This window comes from Aplysia californica, unplaced genomic scaffold (genome assembly GCF_000002075.1).
Source record: "Aplysia californica isolate F4 #8 unplaced genomic scaffold, AplCal3.0 scaffold00592, whole genome shotgun sequence".
NCBI classification, from domain to species: Eukaryota; Metazoa; Mollusca; class Gastropoda; order Aplysiida; family Aplysiidae; genus Aplysia; species Aplysia californica.
This window is the reverse complement of record NW_004797862.1, coordinates 275,370-291,882: the sequence shown is the minus strand read 5'-3', so window position 1 is coordinate 291,882 and position 16,513 is coordinate 275,370. Positions and strand designations below refer to the sequence as shown.

The 16,513-nt window shown below is 41.8% G+C and overlaps 1 protein-coding gene across 1 annotated transcript in view; it reads left to right on the top strand.

The window, feature by feature from the left end:
* Nucleotides 1-8,904, top strand: part of LOC101854439 (hillarin) — a gene marked incomplete in the record, with an annotated part of 44,794 nt that extends 35,890 nt beyond the window's left edge. The window contains 5 exon segments of the mRNA XM_013087485.2: nt 108-276; nt 1,507-1,589; nt 2,022-2,165; nt 6,137-6,337; nt 7,669-8,904. Of these exon segments, the coding sequence (XP_012942939.1) occupies nt 108-276; nt 1,507-1,589; nt 2,022-2,165; nt 6,137-6,337; nt 7,669-8,827 (1,756 nt within the window).
* Between the last annotated feature and the right edge of the window lie 7,609 nt (nt 8,905-16,513).

Sequence of the window (16,513 nt, the reverse complement as noted above, 5' to 3'; positions counted from 1 at the left end):
CTCCCCCTCTTTCTTTATCCCACTCCCTCCCCCTCTACCCCCCTCTACCCCCCTCTCTCCCCTCTCTATCCATCCCACCCTCATTCCCCACCCCACTCCACCCCCAGACATTGCCACGAGATGCTGACCCTGATCGGGGAGAAGGACAGAGAGGTCGACCGGATGTGCCTGTTTGACCACTCCATGAGACCCCCGGCCGAGCCTCCGGAAGGCAAAAAGACGGTGCTCTACAAGTCTCCGGCGGTCTTTGAGCCTCTGGACCTGCGGGCTATAGATGTAGGTCGGCGTGTCTGTCTGATGTATGGTTTGTTTGTGATGTGTATAAGCTTTTTGCTGTTGTAGTGGTTGTGGAAGTTGTGCTTGTGGTGGTGTTGATGTAGGTCGGCGTGTCTGTCTGATGTGTGGTTTGTTTGTGATGTGTATAAGATTTTTTTGTTGTTGTGGTGGTGGTGGTGGTGGTGATGGTGGTGGCTGTCTTTTAGTCGCTGGACCTCCGGGCTATAGATGTAGGTCGGCGTGTCTGTCTGATGTGTGGTTTGTTTGTGATGTGTATAAGCTTTTTGCTGTGGTAGTGGTTGTGGTTTTGGTGGTGTTTGTGATGTGTATAAGATGTTTGTTGTTGTAGTGGTTGTGGTAGTTGTGCTTGTGGTGGTGTTGATGTGATGGTAGTGGCTGTCTTTGAGTCGCTGGACCTCAGGGCCATAGATGTAGACCGGCGTGTCTGTCTTATGTGTGGTTTATTTATGATGTGTATAAGCTGTTTTTTGTGGTAGTGGTTGTGGTTTTAGTGGTGTTTGTGATGTGTATAAGCTGTTTGTTGTGATTGTGGTTTTGGTGGTGCTTGGGGTGATGGTAGTGGCTTTCTTTGAGTCGCTGGACCTCCGAGCCATAAATGTAAGGTAGCCGTGTCTGTTTGAAGTGTCATTTGTTTGTGATGTATGTAAGCTAGATTTTTATTTATGATAATAGTCGTCGTAGTTGTGGTTGTGGTTGTGGTTGTGGTGGTGGTTGTAGTGGTGGTGGTTGCGATCACCATGTCTGTCTGATGTGTAGTTTGTTTGTTTGTGATGTGTATAAGCTGTTTATTGTGCTAGTGGTTGTTGTAGTCATAATTTGTCTGTTTGATGTGTCATTTGTTTGTGATTGTTTAAGCTGTATATTGTGTTAGTAGCTGTCGTAGTCGTATTGGTTGTGGTAGTGGTAGTGGTTGTGGTTGTGGCTGTCTTTGAGGTGCTGGACCTCGGGGCCATAGATGAAGGTCGGCGTGTTTTGTTTGATGTGTGGTTCGTTTGTGATGTATATAGGCTGTTTATTGTGCTAGTGGTTGTGGTAGTCGTAGTGGTTGTGGTTGTGGTTGTGGTGGTGGTGGTGGTGGTGGTGGTGGTAGTGGCGTCTTTGAGGCACTGGACCTCCAGGCCGGAGATATAGCTTAAAGAGTTCTAAGAACATGTGGCCTGACTTTTTCCGAGAAAGGTCTTATGACTTTTGTCGTTGTGTTTTCCTCAGTTTGCCAACAAAGACTACGACATGTTTACTCACCTCGTGCGGGACCTCACCAGGAACTGCAAGACGGAGCTGGAAAAGGCTAGGTGGGTGTCAGTTGTAGGGGCTTAGTACCAGGAGTAGTGTTTAGTAGCGGTTAGGCTACCGGACGCGTAATCTTGAGGTTGTGTGTTCGGGGGTTCGAGCCGCGGGCCCGACGTTGTGTCCTTGGGAAAGGCACTTTACACGAATTTTCCTAACTTCACCCAGTTGAGAATGGGTACCCGGCCATAGACAGTGAAAGATCTTGTCAGTATGTTAGTGTTTTAGCGCCTATTAATGGCTGCTTGCACTGTATGCTTCCCAGGAAGTTGTGGCTGTTTCAGAATGCTCTCAGGTCTGCTGGGATAGTATAGTATAGATTGTGAAGCGTATAGAACTTGCTGTTGAGCGGGGATTTGCGCTATACAAATGCTATCTATTGTTATTATTTTTATTATTCCTGCTTACTCTACTCTACTTCTACGTGTGGTATTCAGGATCCTGTTCCGTTGGGTCATCGCCAAGGACATCAATAAGCACACGGTGAATGAGATAGTGAGGCCTCATGCCATGGACCGTCTGCTGAAGGGCGTCAAGAGTGGGAAGGAGACCTACCATCAGCTGTACAAGAAGTTGTGCAGGTAGGTGACAAGCTGCGCAGTGATACTGAGAGCGGGGCATTAATGTACACTATAGGTTTAAAAAAGAGATAACTCTATAGAGCGGGGTCTCTCTCTCTCTCTCTCTCTCTCTCTCTCTCTCTCTCTCTCTCTCTCTCTCTCTCTCTCTCTCACTCACTCACTCACTCACTCACTCACTCACTCACTCACTCACTCACTCACTCACTCTCTCACTCACTCACTCTCTCTCTATCTCTCTCTCTCACACTCACTCACTCCCCCCCCCCCCTCTCTCTCTCTCTCTCTCTCTCTCTCTCTCTCTCTCTCTCTCTCTCTCTCTCTCTCTCTCTCTCTCTCTCTCTTTCTGACGTAAGTGGCTTCGCGGATTGCAAGCAGGGACTGGGGAGGATGATGGCGTCTGACACTAGTGGCTTCGCGGATTGCTAGTTGGTGTGGACTTGGAAGCTTAGGCTAGACTTAACCAATCATGCTGGTGATTTGATTTGATGATTAGACCCTAGTGATTTGAGGTTTGTGGCTTGAACTATAGCAAAGATAGTAAATAACAAGATGGGCCACTCAGCCAAAAAGGTGTCCGCAGAAAGTTCGCTCTTTGCTTCAGATGGCGCTGCAGTCTGTTTTGAAGCTCTCTTTCGTTTTCCCAGAAGAAGAATAGGAATAGCACCTTCTTGCGTGCGCAGATCGACTGCTGTTCATCAGCAGTTCGGGTTCGTTCAGTGCGGAGTTTTAGGTTTTTATAAATTTTAATGACCTCTCGCCTTTCATTCTAAAGTCAAATTAAACGAAGAAAACAATCACCCTTTCCTCCGGAAGAGGTTTTTTGTCAGCGTAACCATTTTAAAAAAGCGTTCTTCCGAAATTCATTCAAAAACTTGCTAGTTTCACTTTGATTTTTTAAACTCAAGTAGGATAACTCTGTTCGTAAAAGGTGCGCTTTTGCGAAGAGGGCGCCACCGAATTTTGAGGACACTTTTTTAATTAGCTCAAAGAGAGAAGTGGCCCCTCTTGTTATGTAGACTCTTTGACTATAGTCAGGTAAAAAATTCGTTGCGCGACTTATTGTCAAACATCTCCTCAACTATCGAACATAAACTCTCCAGCTTTTGCACAATGACTTGTATCAATTAGTCTTTAACAGATCAATATTTTTGTAAAGACCTGTTAGCTCTATTTTAGAAAATTCCTTAATAAATACTCATAAAAAATCCTAGTGGGTGGTTTCTACTGATTTTAAAAGGTTTACAGCTGGGACGATATCGCTTTTAAAAGCAAATCCGTCATGTTTTTCTAATCGCGAGATTATCTTTATTGAACGCATGCTTTGAGAACTTTTAGTGCAAAAGAGTGTTCACTATAAAATGAATTTCGTGTAACCAGTTTTTCCTCCAAAGAGTGTCCTTGGTGAGCTCTGAAGTAACCCATATGCGTATACAAATTGTGTTTGAGGAACTGGAAGTGCTGAGAATAATTTTATTTTCCGCGTGAAGGAGGTTTCTTGTATTTTATATAAATTTATGAAGAAAAGATTTTTAATGTAGCCTCAATTGTTGTAGAAAAATATTATGATTAAGTTAAGACAACTTGAGACAAACTGTGTCCAAAGTATGTGTGACAATGATTCACCCGTTATAAAGATATTTGAGGATAAGTTGCACAACGAATTTTTGACCGCACTTTAGGAGCTTGCGAGCACGTTCAGATTTGCTACCGGGGTACAGCTCTAGTGACGACACACGTGCACGCCACATGAGTATGTGGTTAGTTACGTTTTTTCCCGGCCCATTTCTATGATGTTGGCGCCATCTGATTAGTAGTAGAAAAATGTGCGTATGATAATGCCCAATAATGTCTGACGTACACGCACATAACTGTTATAAAATATAACTGTTACATATAGATGTTCAAGATAATTATAGATGTTTGTGAAGGATCAGAAAGCAATAATGATAATTTTAGAAATGATGGTTGTGGTGGTGATAAGTGATGATGTGGGATGGTGTTTATGTATAATTATGAAGAAGACATGCTTAAGTTAAACAAAAATATATTGTTACGTTAGTGCTATCTTCCTCTACTCTGATGAGTCACGAGGGTTGTCAGCACCCGCTATCCTGTACTCTAATGGAACCATCTTTAATGTCACCGTAAAGTTCCGAAATGGTGGGCACAGTCTCTGCTAATGTGACCTTGTTAGTGTTAGCCTATTCTAGCGGGCCAAGATTAGTTACGTTAGTTAGTGTTGTGTCAGTGATCTTCGTTATGGTCATCCCCGTCATTGTCGGCATTGCAATCATCATCATCATCTTCATCATCATCATCATCATCATCATCATCATCATCATCATCATCATCATCATCATCATCATCATCATCATCATCATCACCACCATGCCTTCCCCCACCCCCTGCACTAAAATACCCACCATAATATCAATACTATCGTTTTTCTCTTTCTCTCTGGTCCCGTTGATTTGTCATCCTTTGGCTCGCCTCCGACAGATGACAACAAAATTTGTTACAAGAAATTAATTTTATAGTAGTGAACACTTTTTTGTACTAAAAGTTCTCAAAACATGCGTTCAATAAAGATAATCTCGCTATTAAATCAAATGACAATGATTAAATCTCCTCTACTCTTCTCGGCTCTCTGCTTTCCTCAGTGTGTCCTACAGCTCCTCCATGGCTGTAAATGATCCCTGCCCTAGAATTACAAAGTTCTATCATACCCCCCCCCCCCCCGGGCGATGCCACTGACTGTAGTGTCTTTAGGCCATTCCCAAAAAGGGGGGGGGGGGGCATTTCTCGCTCAAGCACAGTAGGATTGTAAATGGGCTGACTCATGTCACGCTCATAACTGTGCCTGATCTACAACAGGGAACAGCTGCTTTTTCTTTCCTGATCCCTACTATTGTCATTTTTCTCTACTTCTTTTGTATGTTTGTCACTCTCTTGTGACCTGCTATTTCCGGGGCGCCTTGATAGTCGAAGCAGACCTTGTACTGTTGAAGCTAGAGAGGTGAGCAGTCTAAGTCTGATTTCCTGTAAAGAATTCTCTGTTGACACCCACCCCTTGGCGCTCATAGGACCTTATGCAGTTGCGAGCGCGGTAAAACCCTCTACTATAAAAAAATACAAAGTTCTACTGGTCCGCTCAGTACCTATGTTTGAGAAATTTGATGTTAAAGATTCTGAGTGTCACATCATGTCAAGCTTTTTCGAATGCAATTGGTCGCTGTTAAGGGCAAACGGGCTAACCCAGATTTCAGAGGTTTTCAGAAATATTGACCTGCGCTAAAAGTGGACATTGCCCTACCTAAAGGAGAAGTTTGGTTTCATTGGTGTGTATATTTAGTTTGGTTATAGAGAATACTCTCAAGGGGACAGAACTTTACCTTCGATTTTCTCAAAACAGCATTTTTCGGGACAGCCCCCTTGTGCTTCAAAGCGACCAAATTTGACGTTAAAGATTTCGAATTTCTTATCATGTAACGCTTTTTCCGAATTCATTTCTTTGAATATCTTGATAACGACTCAAAATAATCTTTCGATTTTGATAGAGTAGATAATAATAATATTTGATTTTTGATCTGATCTTATGGTCTGAGTAACTGAAAACGGCGCCTCACATGTCTGATAGACCGTTGTAATTCATTCTGAGGTAGCGCATTCTCAGATGTCATCTTCCCTCTTATGTTTCCTCTGTACTGAAATGTGAGATGTGCGGACACAATGAGTTACTTATCACGAACCAGGAATGGAGATATCGTCTGAAAATCGACACTGGGGTCAGATGTATAGATTTTCAATTGATGCCATTTTGTTAAAGTTTATTGTCTCTTTTACTATTCCATGCTCACAAATTGTACAAACTTCACCTACCAAGTTCATGCATCAATTTCCATAAGGCTGAAATCCAAGAAGTGGCTTATTTTGCTAGCACACCTCACTTTTTAATTTTACTGACATTCCAGCTACGCGGGTCTGCACTGTGAGATAGTGCTGGGCTACTCCAAGGGCGCCGGCTACAAACCGGGTATGAGGATGGACGGTCAGGCGTTCCGGAACTCCTGGACAGTGGTCAACATTGACGGCAGCTGGCGATTGGTCAACTGTACCTGGGGCGCTCGTCACGTCACTGGTCACAAGGACAACCTGCCGCAGATGTACCACAAGTGGGCACACATGATTTGTGGTTGTTTGTGTGTGTGTGGTTGTTTGTGTGTGTGGTTGTCGGTTTGTTTGGCGTTGTTTGTTGTGTTGTTGTTTGTTCTGGGGGTTTTGTTGTTAATTCATGTGTTGTTGTTTTGGTTGCTGCTTATTGTAAAGTTGTTTGTTTATTTATTTGTTTGTGGGTGGTTGGCGGGTGCTCTGGTGTGGTTTGCTTCTTCTTTCCTATGAAACATCTATCGTCCTTATGTTATCTTCTTCTCTTTGTTACTCTCTTGTAACACCTCTAATCTTCTTGTGCTCATATGACCTTATGCTGTTGCGAGTGCCGTAAAACCTCTACTAAAAATAAAAAGCTATTTGTTTATTATTTTGTGTATTTGCATTTCTTGTCTGTGGATTGTTTGTATGCTTTTATCCTGTTGTTTGTTTTGTCTTGGTGCAAGTGTTGTTTGTTTGTGTATCTTGTTGTTCGATTGTGCATCTTGTTGTTTGTTTGTAGATTTTTATGGGTAGGTACATATGTAAGGCAGCGTGGTTGAATCAGGCTCTCCTCAAAATAATCAAAGCGAAGAAACTTGTATTTTCTGCAGGTTTGTGAATTTTTATCAAGTTTTTGTTTTTCGGCTCAACACCTTTCATGCCCATTAAAGAACTCATTTGTGTGTGGATTTTTCTGAAAAACTTTGATTAAAGGCTCAAAAATTGTAATTTTCAGTTACCACGGACTCTTAAGCTAAGGAAATTACTTATCTTTGGCGGCCATTTTCTCACTAATTTTACCTCTGAAAACAGGTGACCCCCCACCTCTTTCTTTCTCAAATATCTCGACTTGTATTCAAGATAAATGGATATTTTGTTCATCCAAATAAAGACAAGTGAATAACACTCTACATGCCCCAAAACTGACGAGCGCCTGATTCCACCACGCTGCCTCACATATTTAGAAAAGGGAAAAAGGTAGGGGCGGGAGGCGGGGAGGGAAGTGGGGAGTCGATTGTGTGCACAAATGGAGGGGGAGGTGGATGGGAGGGGAATGGTGAGTAGGATGTGAGTGTGTAACATGTGTGTGTGTGTGTGTGTGTGTGTGTGTGTGTGTGTGTGTGTGTGTGTGTCGGAAAGGGCTGAGTCTGTTTTTGAGTGAATGCAGCGTGTAGAAAGGAGGACTGATGAAGGAAAAGGGTTTGATCTTAAAGCTTGCTCGTTTGTCTTTTTTTTTAGATGAAAAAGAATACCTTGCTATCTTCAATAGAAACAGAAATGTTTGTGATTGCGAAAATCCGAGAAGTAACTCATTTTGTCAGCACACCTCACATATTTTGGTTCTCCCTCCTAGGTACGACGAGTTCTACTTCCTCACTGACCCCGAGGACCACATCTACCAACACTACCCTGACGAGCCCAAGTGGCAGCTCCTGGAGATCCCCCTCCCCTTTTCGGAATTCCTCAACCTCCCAGTGGTCAAGTCCCCGTTCTTCAACTACGGCCTGAGGTTTTACTCCAACTACGGCGCTACCCTGACCACCCAGACAGGGATGGTTGAGGTTCGCCTCCTCACGCCGAAAATCCTCGGGTTTGGTTCGATGTTGGAGCCAGTCAATCGCCTCCCGAGTGAGCCGAGGCAGATCGAAGGAAGAACTCTTCTCCGATTCGTGAACAACGAAGCCATCTTCACTATAGCGCTTCCAGCGACAGGCTTTTATTATTTCTCCATCTACACGGGCGACTACTGGAGGTCGGAGTGCTTAGAGAGCGCTTGTTCCTTCCTCGTCCACTGCAAAAACTTGACGGGCGCACCATCCCCTCCTTACCCTCCTGTTCCGTTTTTCGGGCCAACCCCCGTGATGGAGACACTGGGCATCACGGCGGACAGTCACGTGGATCCTCTGGTCGTCTGCAACAACGACTACATCGAGATCAACTTCCGGCTGAGCCGCGACATCCGACTGACCCACACGTTCCAGTACTTTGACGTCAGCGACGGAGCCATCATGGACATAGACCGCTACGTGTTTCTCCGCTCCCGAAACGATAAAGGCGCCAACTACTTAATCCGCTGCCCGCGTGAAGGGTTCTTCCTCTTCTCACTCTTCGCCGCCGATCTCACCGGAGATTCCAAATCTCTGGACTGCGCTTTCCGCTACCTGGTGATCTGCCAGGAACCGAGTCCGACAGTCGCCAAGTTCCCCAAGACCTACCAAAAGTGGCACCGCTGCTCCCTCCACGAGCCTCTGAGCGGGGATCTGAACACGGACAAGCACGTCATGTTCCGAATGGACGTTCCACAGGCCCTGGAGGTGTTCGTGGTCATCGAGGAGGTGTGGCATCACCTGCGCCGTAAGGTGGGCTGTGCCTGGGAGGGTCAGGTGCACACGGGGTCAGTGTCCGGTACCGCCAAGGTCATCGCTCGTTTTCAGGGCGAGACGAAGGATCAGTCTCTGTTCTCTCACATCTTGGACTATGAGGTGGTGGAGGATCAGGAGACGGAGATTTGAGGATTTGTTGGTTTGTTTGTGTGTGTGTGTTTGTGTGTGTGTGTGTGTGTGTGTGTGTGTGTGTGTGTGTGTGTGTGTGTGTGAGAGAGAGAGAGAGAGAGAGAGAGAGAGAGAGAGAGAGAGAGAGAGAGAAAGAGAGAATTAGAGAGATAGAGAGAGATAGATAGATACATGTAGATAGAGAGATAGAGAGAGGGAGAGAGAGATAGATAGGTAGATAGATAGGTAGATAGATAGATAGACAGATAGATAGATACATAGATAGATAGATAGATAAATAGATAGATAGATAGATAGATAGAGAGAGAGATACAGATACAAATACACATAGAAAAAAAAAGAAAGAAGAGAAAAAAAAAGCCAGTGTTTACTGCGTATGAGTATAATTTGTGTGTGTTTATATGTGTGTGTGTATGTTTGTGTGTGTATTCGTGTATGTACATTAAGGTAGTTGTGAGTGTATAATCCTTCTTTTCGTTCATCGGTGAAAACAGCGTTAAAGAAAAGACTACTTCTTCCATCAATTTGAGAATTGTATTTAAGTTTTTCCAATGGCATGTCTTTAAGGACATGAAAACGCCAAATGTGTTTGCTGTTGTTCCTAGCCTGTATAATATTTATGCGCGAGTGCGTGTGAAAGAGGTGTGTTGAAGTAGATAGTCTGTCGTTATCCTATTTCATTTTGTAATTGTACAAATGAGCTTTAGATCAATGAAATGTGATGCTTTGAATAGTAGGCCTACATGATACATATACTGAAGGTGTTGGGCAAACTTAAATTGAAAATATATTTACACCGAATTTTAATGTTTTAGCATTTTAAAAGTTTAATAGTTAACCGATCGTGCAGTGAACTTTCGCGAAAGTTAACAACTTGTGTTTCGCGCGCTCATATGACCTTATGCAGTTGCGAGCGCCGTAAAACCCTATACAACACACAAACTTATAGGTAAAACAGAAAACTGCCTCAAGACTGGATAACCGAACCCCTGAGGCTGGATAACCGAACCTCTGAGACTGGATAACCGAATCGATCAAACCAAAGACAAGAACCACGGCCCTCGTTAAAATGAACCAAACCGGCCTTACACTTCGTGCCTTGCAAGACTACCGAAATAGACCCTTCAGGTAGCCTTGAAAATGAGACATGACTGCAGCACTTTGTGGTTTATTCTGTTACAAATGTTGCTTTTGTTTTGCAATGTGATATTTTTGTGTGGTTATTCTAAATTCTTTGTTGTGATGTAGCAGCCTGCCGTTTCTGTGGTTTAGCCATTCACTGTCTACTACTACTACAGAGCTGGAAAAGTAACAGACGACGTGATGTCAGGGTTTGCAGTACAAAAGTAAAGTTGTTCCCTTATCCGATAAGGACATTGGGGATTGCCTTGTTAGTGAGATAACTTCCTGAGCCTTCGGCATATTGTGGTAGGGTGGCCAGTTCCTTCCCACGCCATCTTTACTTCCCCAACTCGAAGTCAGGTACCCATTACTGCTGGATGGGTAGGAAGGGGCGAAAAAAATCCGTCAGTGAACCGAGCTCGAACCTGGATTTTCCGCTTCGGAGACGAACGCACTAACCGCTCCACCACCGCACCCTGAAAGAAATGCAGTACATGTACAAAAATAGGCTTGCACAATTTATGAATGGGGAAGGGTGGTGTTGATTTTAGAGTTAGATTTTGTAGAAATATCTTTGGGAAATGTACCCTGCTTATAATGTAGGAATTTGACCGACCACTATGTCAGGAGGCTCTGACGTGACCGTGATCAGAATGTCTCTTAACCCCCCTATCCGTACGTCGTGTTTTACTATCGTATCCACACGACGTCAGAAACTCTATGCTACAACTTTCCGAAGAGAAAATTTACTCGTTGATCCGATCCGTACGCTTTGCATAGCAGTCTGTCAAAATGATTTTTTGAGAAATACTGAACGTTTCAAATAGTGTACTAGAAGTATTGTAAAATGTGAAGAATGCAACCCAGGGGGTGCAAAATGACCCCAGAGTGTACGGATAGGGTTAAGCCTTTCTTTGAGGTTTGACCACTATGTGCGTTTACATACATATAATATATACACGCATGTACTTACTGCAAACGTTAACTATTAATTTGTGAGCTGTGCCATTAATAAAATGAATTCAGACTTCGTAGGTGGGTTTTTGGCCGCTATGTTGTTATAGAATTTAGGCACTCGAAGCTTATACTGGTGTGGGATAGAGCGCTATATAAATGCAATCTATTTGTAGAATAATATTATGATTTCACAGATGAGATAAATTGTGGTTGTGAGGGTTTGGAGGGTTTGAATTTATCACTATTATTTTTTGGGGGGTGTAAATTAGATCATTACGTCAATCTATTAAATATTTTTTCAGTAGACAATGCTTGGATCAGTAGTCTGAGGATCACACTGGCACGACGTCCTCCTTTTTTGGTTTCCCTATTTAGTGCTCTGTGTTTGTCTGTCTCCACGGTTTTATGAAAAAAAAAATTGAAATTATGCAAACTGAGCCCAAAAATATGAAATTAGGCGATTCTGTTAATTTTAACAAGGAATGATAAAGGAAATTAATCAGAAATTATGCAAAGAATGATCAAAATTTGCTAAATTATGCGGGGTGCATTAAACCACGGGAAAAGGTATGTCTTGCTTTTCCCTAACACGATATAATAACGGCAGTTAATACATCGATGTGTTTATCTTTTAAACTCACACAAGAAAGGGAGGCTCTATTGGCTCAATTAGTAGAATGCAGGACTGCGAAGCGGATGACCCTGGTACAAAGTTCGAATCCTTGGTGTGGGTGGTTGATGGCCATGATGGGTGCTCTGGTGTGTTTTGCTCCTTCTATCCTGTCAAACATCTATCATCCGAATAGTTCCTGGGTGCTCGCCGGAGACGTCTTCGAATATCTTCTGCCAATATGGCCACCCCGCAAACGTCGTGGCCCGGCATGATGATGCAAATAATCATATATTATTGTATTTATATGGTCACTTTTAATTAAGGACAAGTGGGCTAACCCAGATTTCGGGGGTTTCCAGAAAGTTTTGACCTACAGCAAAAGTGGGCATTGCCCTACCTATAGGAGAAGTTTGGTCTCATCAGTGTGTATTTTGTTTGCTTATAAAGAAAAGTCCCCTTGTCTTTTAGAGAACCTGAACAAGGGGTAAAAACCTTACCTTCGATTTTCTCAAAACAGCATTTTTCTTGATAGCCCCCTTGCCTTGTGCTTAAAAGCGACCATATAGCCCTGAACTCCAATGAAAGTAGACAGGCTCTGAGCACTTTACAATACATCAGTAGCACACAAACAGTGCATTGTACTCTGACCAAAAGAAAATCTCTCTGTAAATATTTATCTCATTAATTTAAAGACAGAAATGACTTGAGCTGACTTTTGAATGAATTAAAGATTTGATCTCTCTTAAACTACTAGACAAAGCATTCCAGAACTTGGGGCCGTGATATTCTAATGCCCTTTCACCCATTGTTTTAAGTTTCATCGATGTAAAAGATGATACCATAGACGCTAATGGTTAGCCCAACAAACTGGCATTGGTGGTGAGAGAATTTTGTGCTTGTCTTTACAATCGCTCATGTTATCATGTGCACATCTATACCCGTTCCATTAGATTGTCTTATAAAACGCAGAGAGGTCCCATAAAATTTGCTTTGGCATGGAATGTAGTTTCGCTTATTGCTGCTGACTGGTTGAGTTAATGTTATCAAAATGCTTTATCCGTTTATTAGAAAGTGACTGCAATATCATGTGTATATATATATATAATAATCTGATGTTGTCTATTCATTGCATCTTTGTCATTCTCTCACTTTTTCACCATAATAAACAATTGTATTTTGTTTCCCGATATACCGTGTTTTTCGAGGTCTTGTTATTTTGTTTTGTTTTGTTTTATTGTAAAAGTAAGGTCTTTCTTTACATACTCCCTAAAATGACACTCATTGTATGATTTAAGAGGAAGTTTGAGAGCGATACAGCGTCCCTTCTGAGAAAGGCCGTGAGAATCGAAAAATAGATTCTCCTTATTCGGGACTCGGGATTAGAACTCTAGTCTTCTTCATGTGAAGGCCAAGCCTATACCACCACTACTACTATTACCACTTCTGCTACTGCTGTTGCTGTTGCTGTTGTGGTGTCAATGTTTGTCTATGACCAGCAGTGCTGGGCAGCTAGGTTCCCGATTATTGAAAGCTAGGAATCGTAGGAATCGACTCCGAACCCAATTACTTACTCTCTAATAATGTGACTTCTTCCAGCGGTTACCTGGTTGGCTCCGAACATCTTCAGGGTTTAGGATAACCTTGATTTCGGATCACTACGAAGCATCAAGTTCTATTTTTTTTTTAATATACTGTAAAAAGGACATTTTAATAATTTAAGTAACTGGTAACCGTTGTTTTACGTAAAAAGGAATCGAAACTTTTCTTCCGTAGCATTATTCGTGGGAATCGTTTCTGGACTCGATTCCTCGCCAAGCTCTAAGACCAGTGCTTCAACAGAAGAGAATATCCTCGAAACAGAAGAATCAAGGATTACGATGACTTGTCGCTTCTGCTATGGCCGATAATGCCAAAGAGAGTTTGAAGCGTTTTGAGCGTTTAAAAGTATAATTTGGTCGCTTTTAAGCACAGGGAGGCTATCCCGAAAAATGCTGTTTTGAGAAAATCGAAGGTAAAGTTTTTGCCCCTTGTTCAGTTTCTTTAAAAGACAAGGAAAGTTTCCCCTTGTTCAGTTTCTTTAAAAGACAAGGAGGGTTTTATCTATAACCAAACGAATATACACACCAATGAAACCAAACTTCTCATATCAGCAGGGCAATGCCCACTTTTGGTGTAGATCAAGATTTCTGGAAACCCCCCGAAATCTGGGTACGCCCGCTTGTCCTTAAAAGCGACCATTTCAACTCGTAGGCTTCTCTCCAAAGGTATTCATGTTTTGTCGAATCTGGGATTGTGATTTATTGTGAGATGGTGTTGTGTGGTCTCACCCTTTTTCATTCTAAGACTGCGAGATCTCCGCATTATATGGACGCTTTTAAGCTCAAGAGGGCTGTATCGAAAAATAAGATAAGATAAGATACATCTTTATTGTCCAGATCCTGGCACATTGGTTTGGTGTTTCACCACGCACACACACACACACACACACACACACACACACACACACACACACACACACACACACGCGCGCGCGCGCAGGCACACACGCGCACACACACGTAGGCTTACAATCACATGCATAATATAAATGAGCAGCAATATAAACAATAATAATCGTAAGCTAGATACACACTCAGTGTTATTCTGATGCATGCTCTAAGGTCGTAAGTATACTTATATAAGATGGTTAAGATGGAAGCATTTTGATAGACGATGACCTTCTATATCGTTCTTTGTTACAGATCAGAAGCCTCGGTCTTTTACTTCTGACTGATGTTTTTATTTGAGGGAACAAAGGATGTTTGTTGGCTAAAAAGATGGAATTATTTTTTTAGTGCAAGCTGTTATGTACAATTCATCCAAGTAGGGGAATGTAGATGTTGGAATTTTACATGCTTTCTGCATTAGTCCATTTACTTTTTCTTTATTTTGTTGTCTGTGTTCCCGGCCCATGCTGTTATACAAAAATTGATCATACTTTCTATGGTGGAATGGTAGAACATGGACATCAATGTTTTATCAACTTTAAAATACTTTAACTTCCTTAGAAAAAATAGTTTTTTGTTCACTTTATGTTGCAGGAGAGAAGTGTGGACACGCCAGTTGAGTTTGTTGTCTATTGTAACACCCAAATACTTATAGTCTGAAATGTTTTCACATTTAATTTCGAGTGGCTGCAGGGGCAGTTTCTTTATTGTAAAATCAACAACAAGTTCTTTTGGGTTTTTTCACATTTAAAAGCAGCTGCTGTACAAAATTCCGGTAAGCAGTTTCGTTATGGTCAGCCTGAATTAGTCCAATTGTGGTTGAATCATCTGCAAATTTTATCAACTTGATGTTACTATAGCTTACTTGGCAATCGTTCGTGTATAGTGTGAATAAAACTGGTGATAAAACACATCCTTGAGGGACCCCTGTATTTATAATGATGTATGTCGATGAAGAATGTTTTAATTTTACATACTGGGTTCGTTGGTAAGAAAATTGCCTATCCATGATATTAAATTGACGTTAACACCTATGTTTTCTAATTTCTTTAAAAGGATAGGTGGCTGGATAGTATTAAAATTAAAGGCTGACGAAAAGTCAACAAACAGGATCCTACAGTATGTTTTTGGCTTGTCTAAGTATCTATATATGTTGTCAAGAAATAATAAAATGGCGTCTTCCACACATCCCCGTGACGATATGCGAATTGTAGAGGGTCCTGGATGGGTTCTATGTACGTTTGTAGTCTTTTTAGCACAATTTTTTCTAACATTCAATAACTACGGATGTTAAGGCTATTGGCCTCAGATCATTCATTTCAGTAATTTTTTCTTTCTTTGGAAGGGGGGACGATTTCAGAACATTTCCAAATAGTGGGAATAGCATGTGTCAACAACGAATGGTTGATAATATAGGTGTAAATAAAACTAAGTTGTGCTGAACACATTTTCAGAATTTTGGGTTGCACACCGTCTGGACCACACGCCTTTCTCGCATTCACACGTCCAAACACACATCTAACCTCACGTTCTTCAACAACAACCGCATTATTTTCATTTGTGTCGGTGTTCACACACATGGCAAGTCACACGGACTGCCTTTGTCAAAACGGGAGAAAAAGGCATAATTTAGTTTATTTGCATACTCTTCGTTGTCAACACATATGTTTGTTGTTTATTTTTGTAGCCCACTATGGTCTTAAGCCCAGTCCATGTCTCCCGAGAGTTATTTGAACGAAACAGATCTTCCAGATTCTTTTTATATTTTTGTTCTTCAACCCAGAATACTTTCTTAATAGCTTTGTCTAGGATTTTTAGTTCTGTTCTAAAAATGCTCTTTTGAGAAAATAGAACAAAAGTTTTTGAATTCTTGTACAGTTCTTCAAAGACAATGAGAGTTTTCTCTTTGACCAAACAAATATACACACCAATGAAACCAAACTTCTCCTATACGTAGGGTAATGCCCACTTTTGATGTAGGTAAAAATTTCTGGAATTCCCCGAAATCTGGGTTAGCCCGTTTGTCCTTCAAAGCGACCATATGTAGACCTACATCCCATTAACTCTTTCACTCCTGAGTCGTAAACGCTTATAATGTCCTGATCGAATACACCCATTAGAAAGGGCGAACTATATCATGTTCACAGATCTCTGCTCTTTAGAAATTGAGGAATATGCTTACACCTGGAACACCTCCTCACTTTTTTATTGTGACCCTTCCATCCCTGCCCTAAATCACAACAGAGGCTGCTTAGTTTTGATGACAAGTGCTTTGTTCAGCAGCAAAGAGGTTAAGGATTCAACATCCGGATCATCCGCATAATAAGACAAGACAAGACAAGATAAGATATTATGATAAGATAAACTTTATTGGTCTACAAGGGAAATATACCTTTAGTGAACATCAACATACATTTGTGAGGCAGGGTGGTGGAATCAGGCTCTCGTCAATTTTTGGGCATGTAGAGTTATTGGTATCATCTTAAAGCTTGTTCATTTATTTATGAA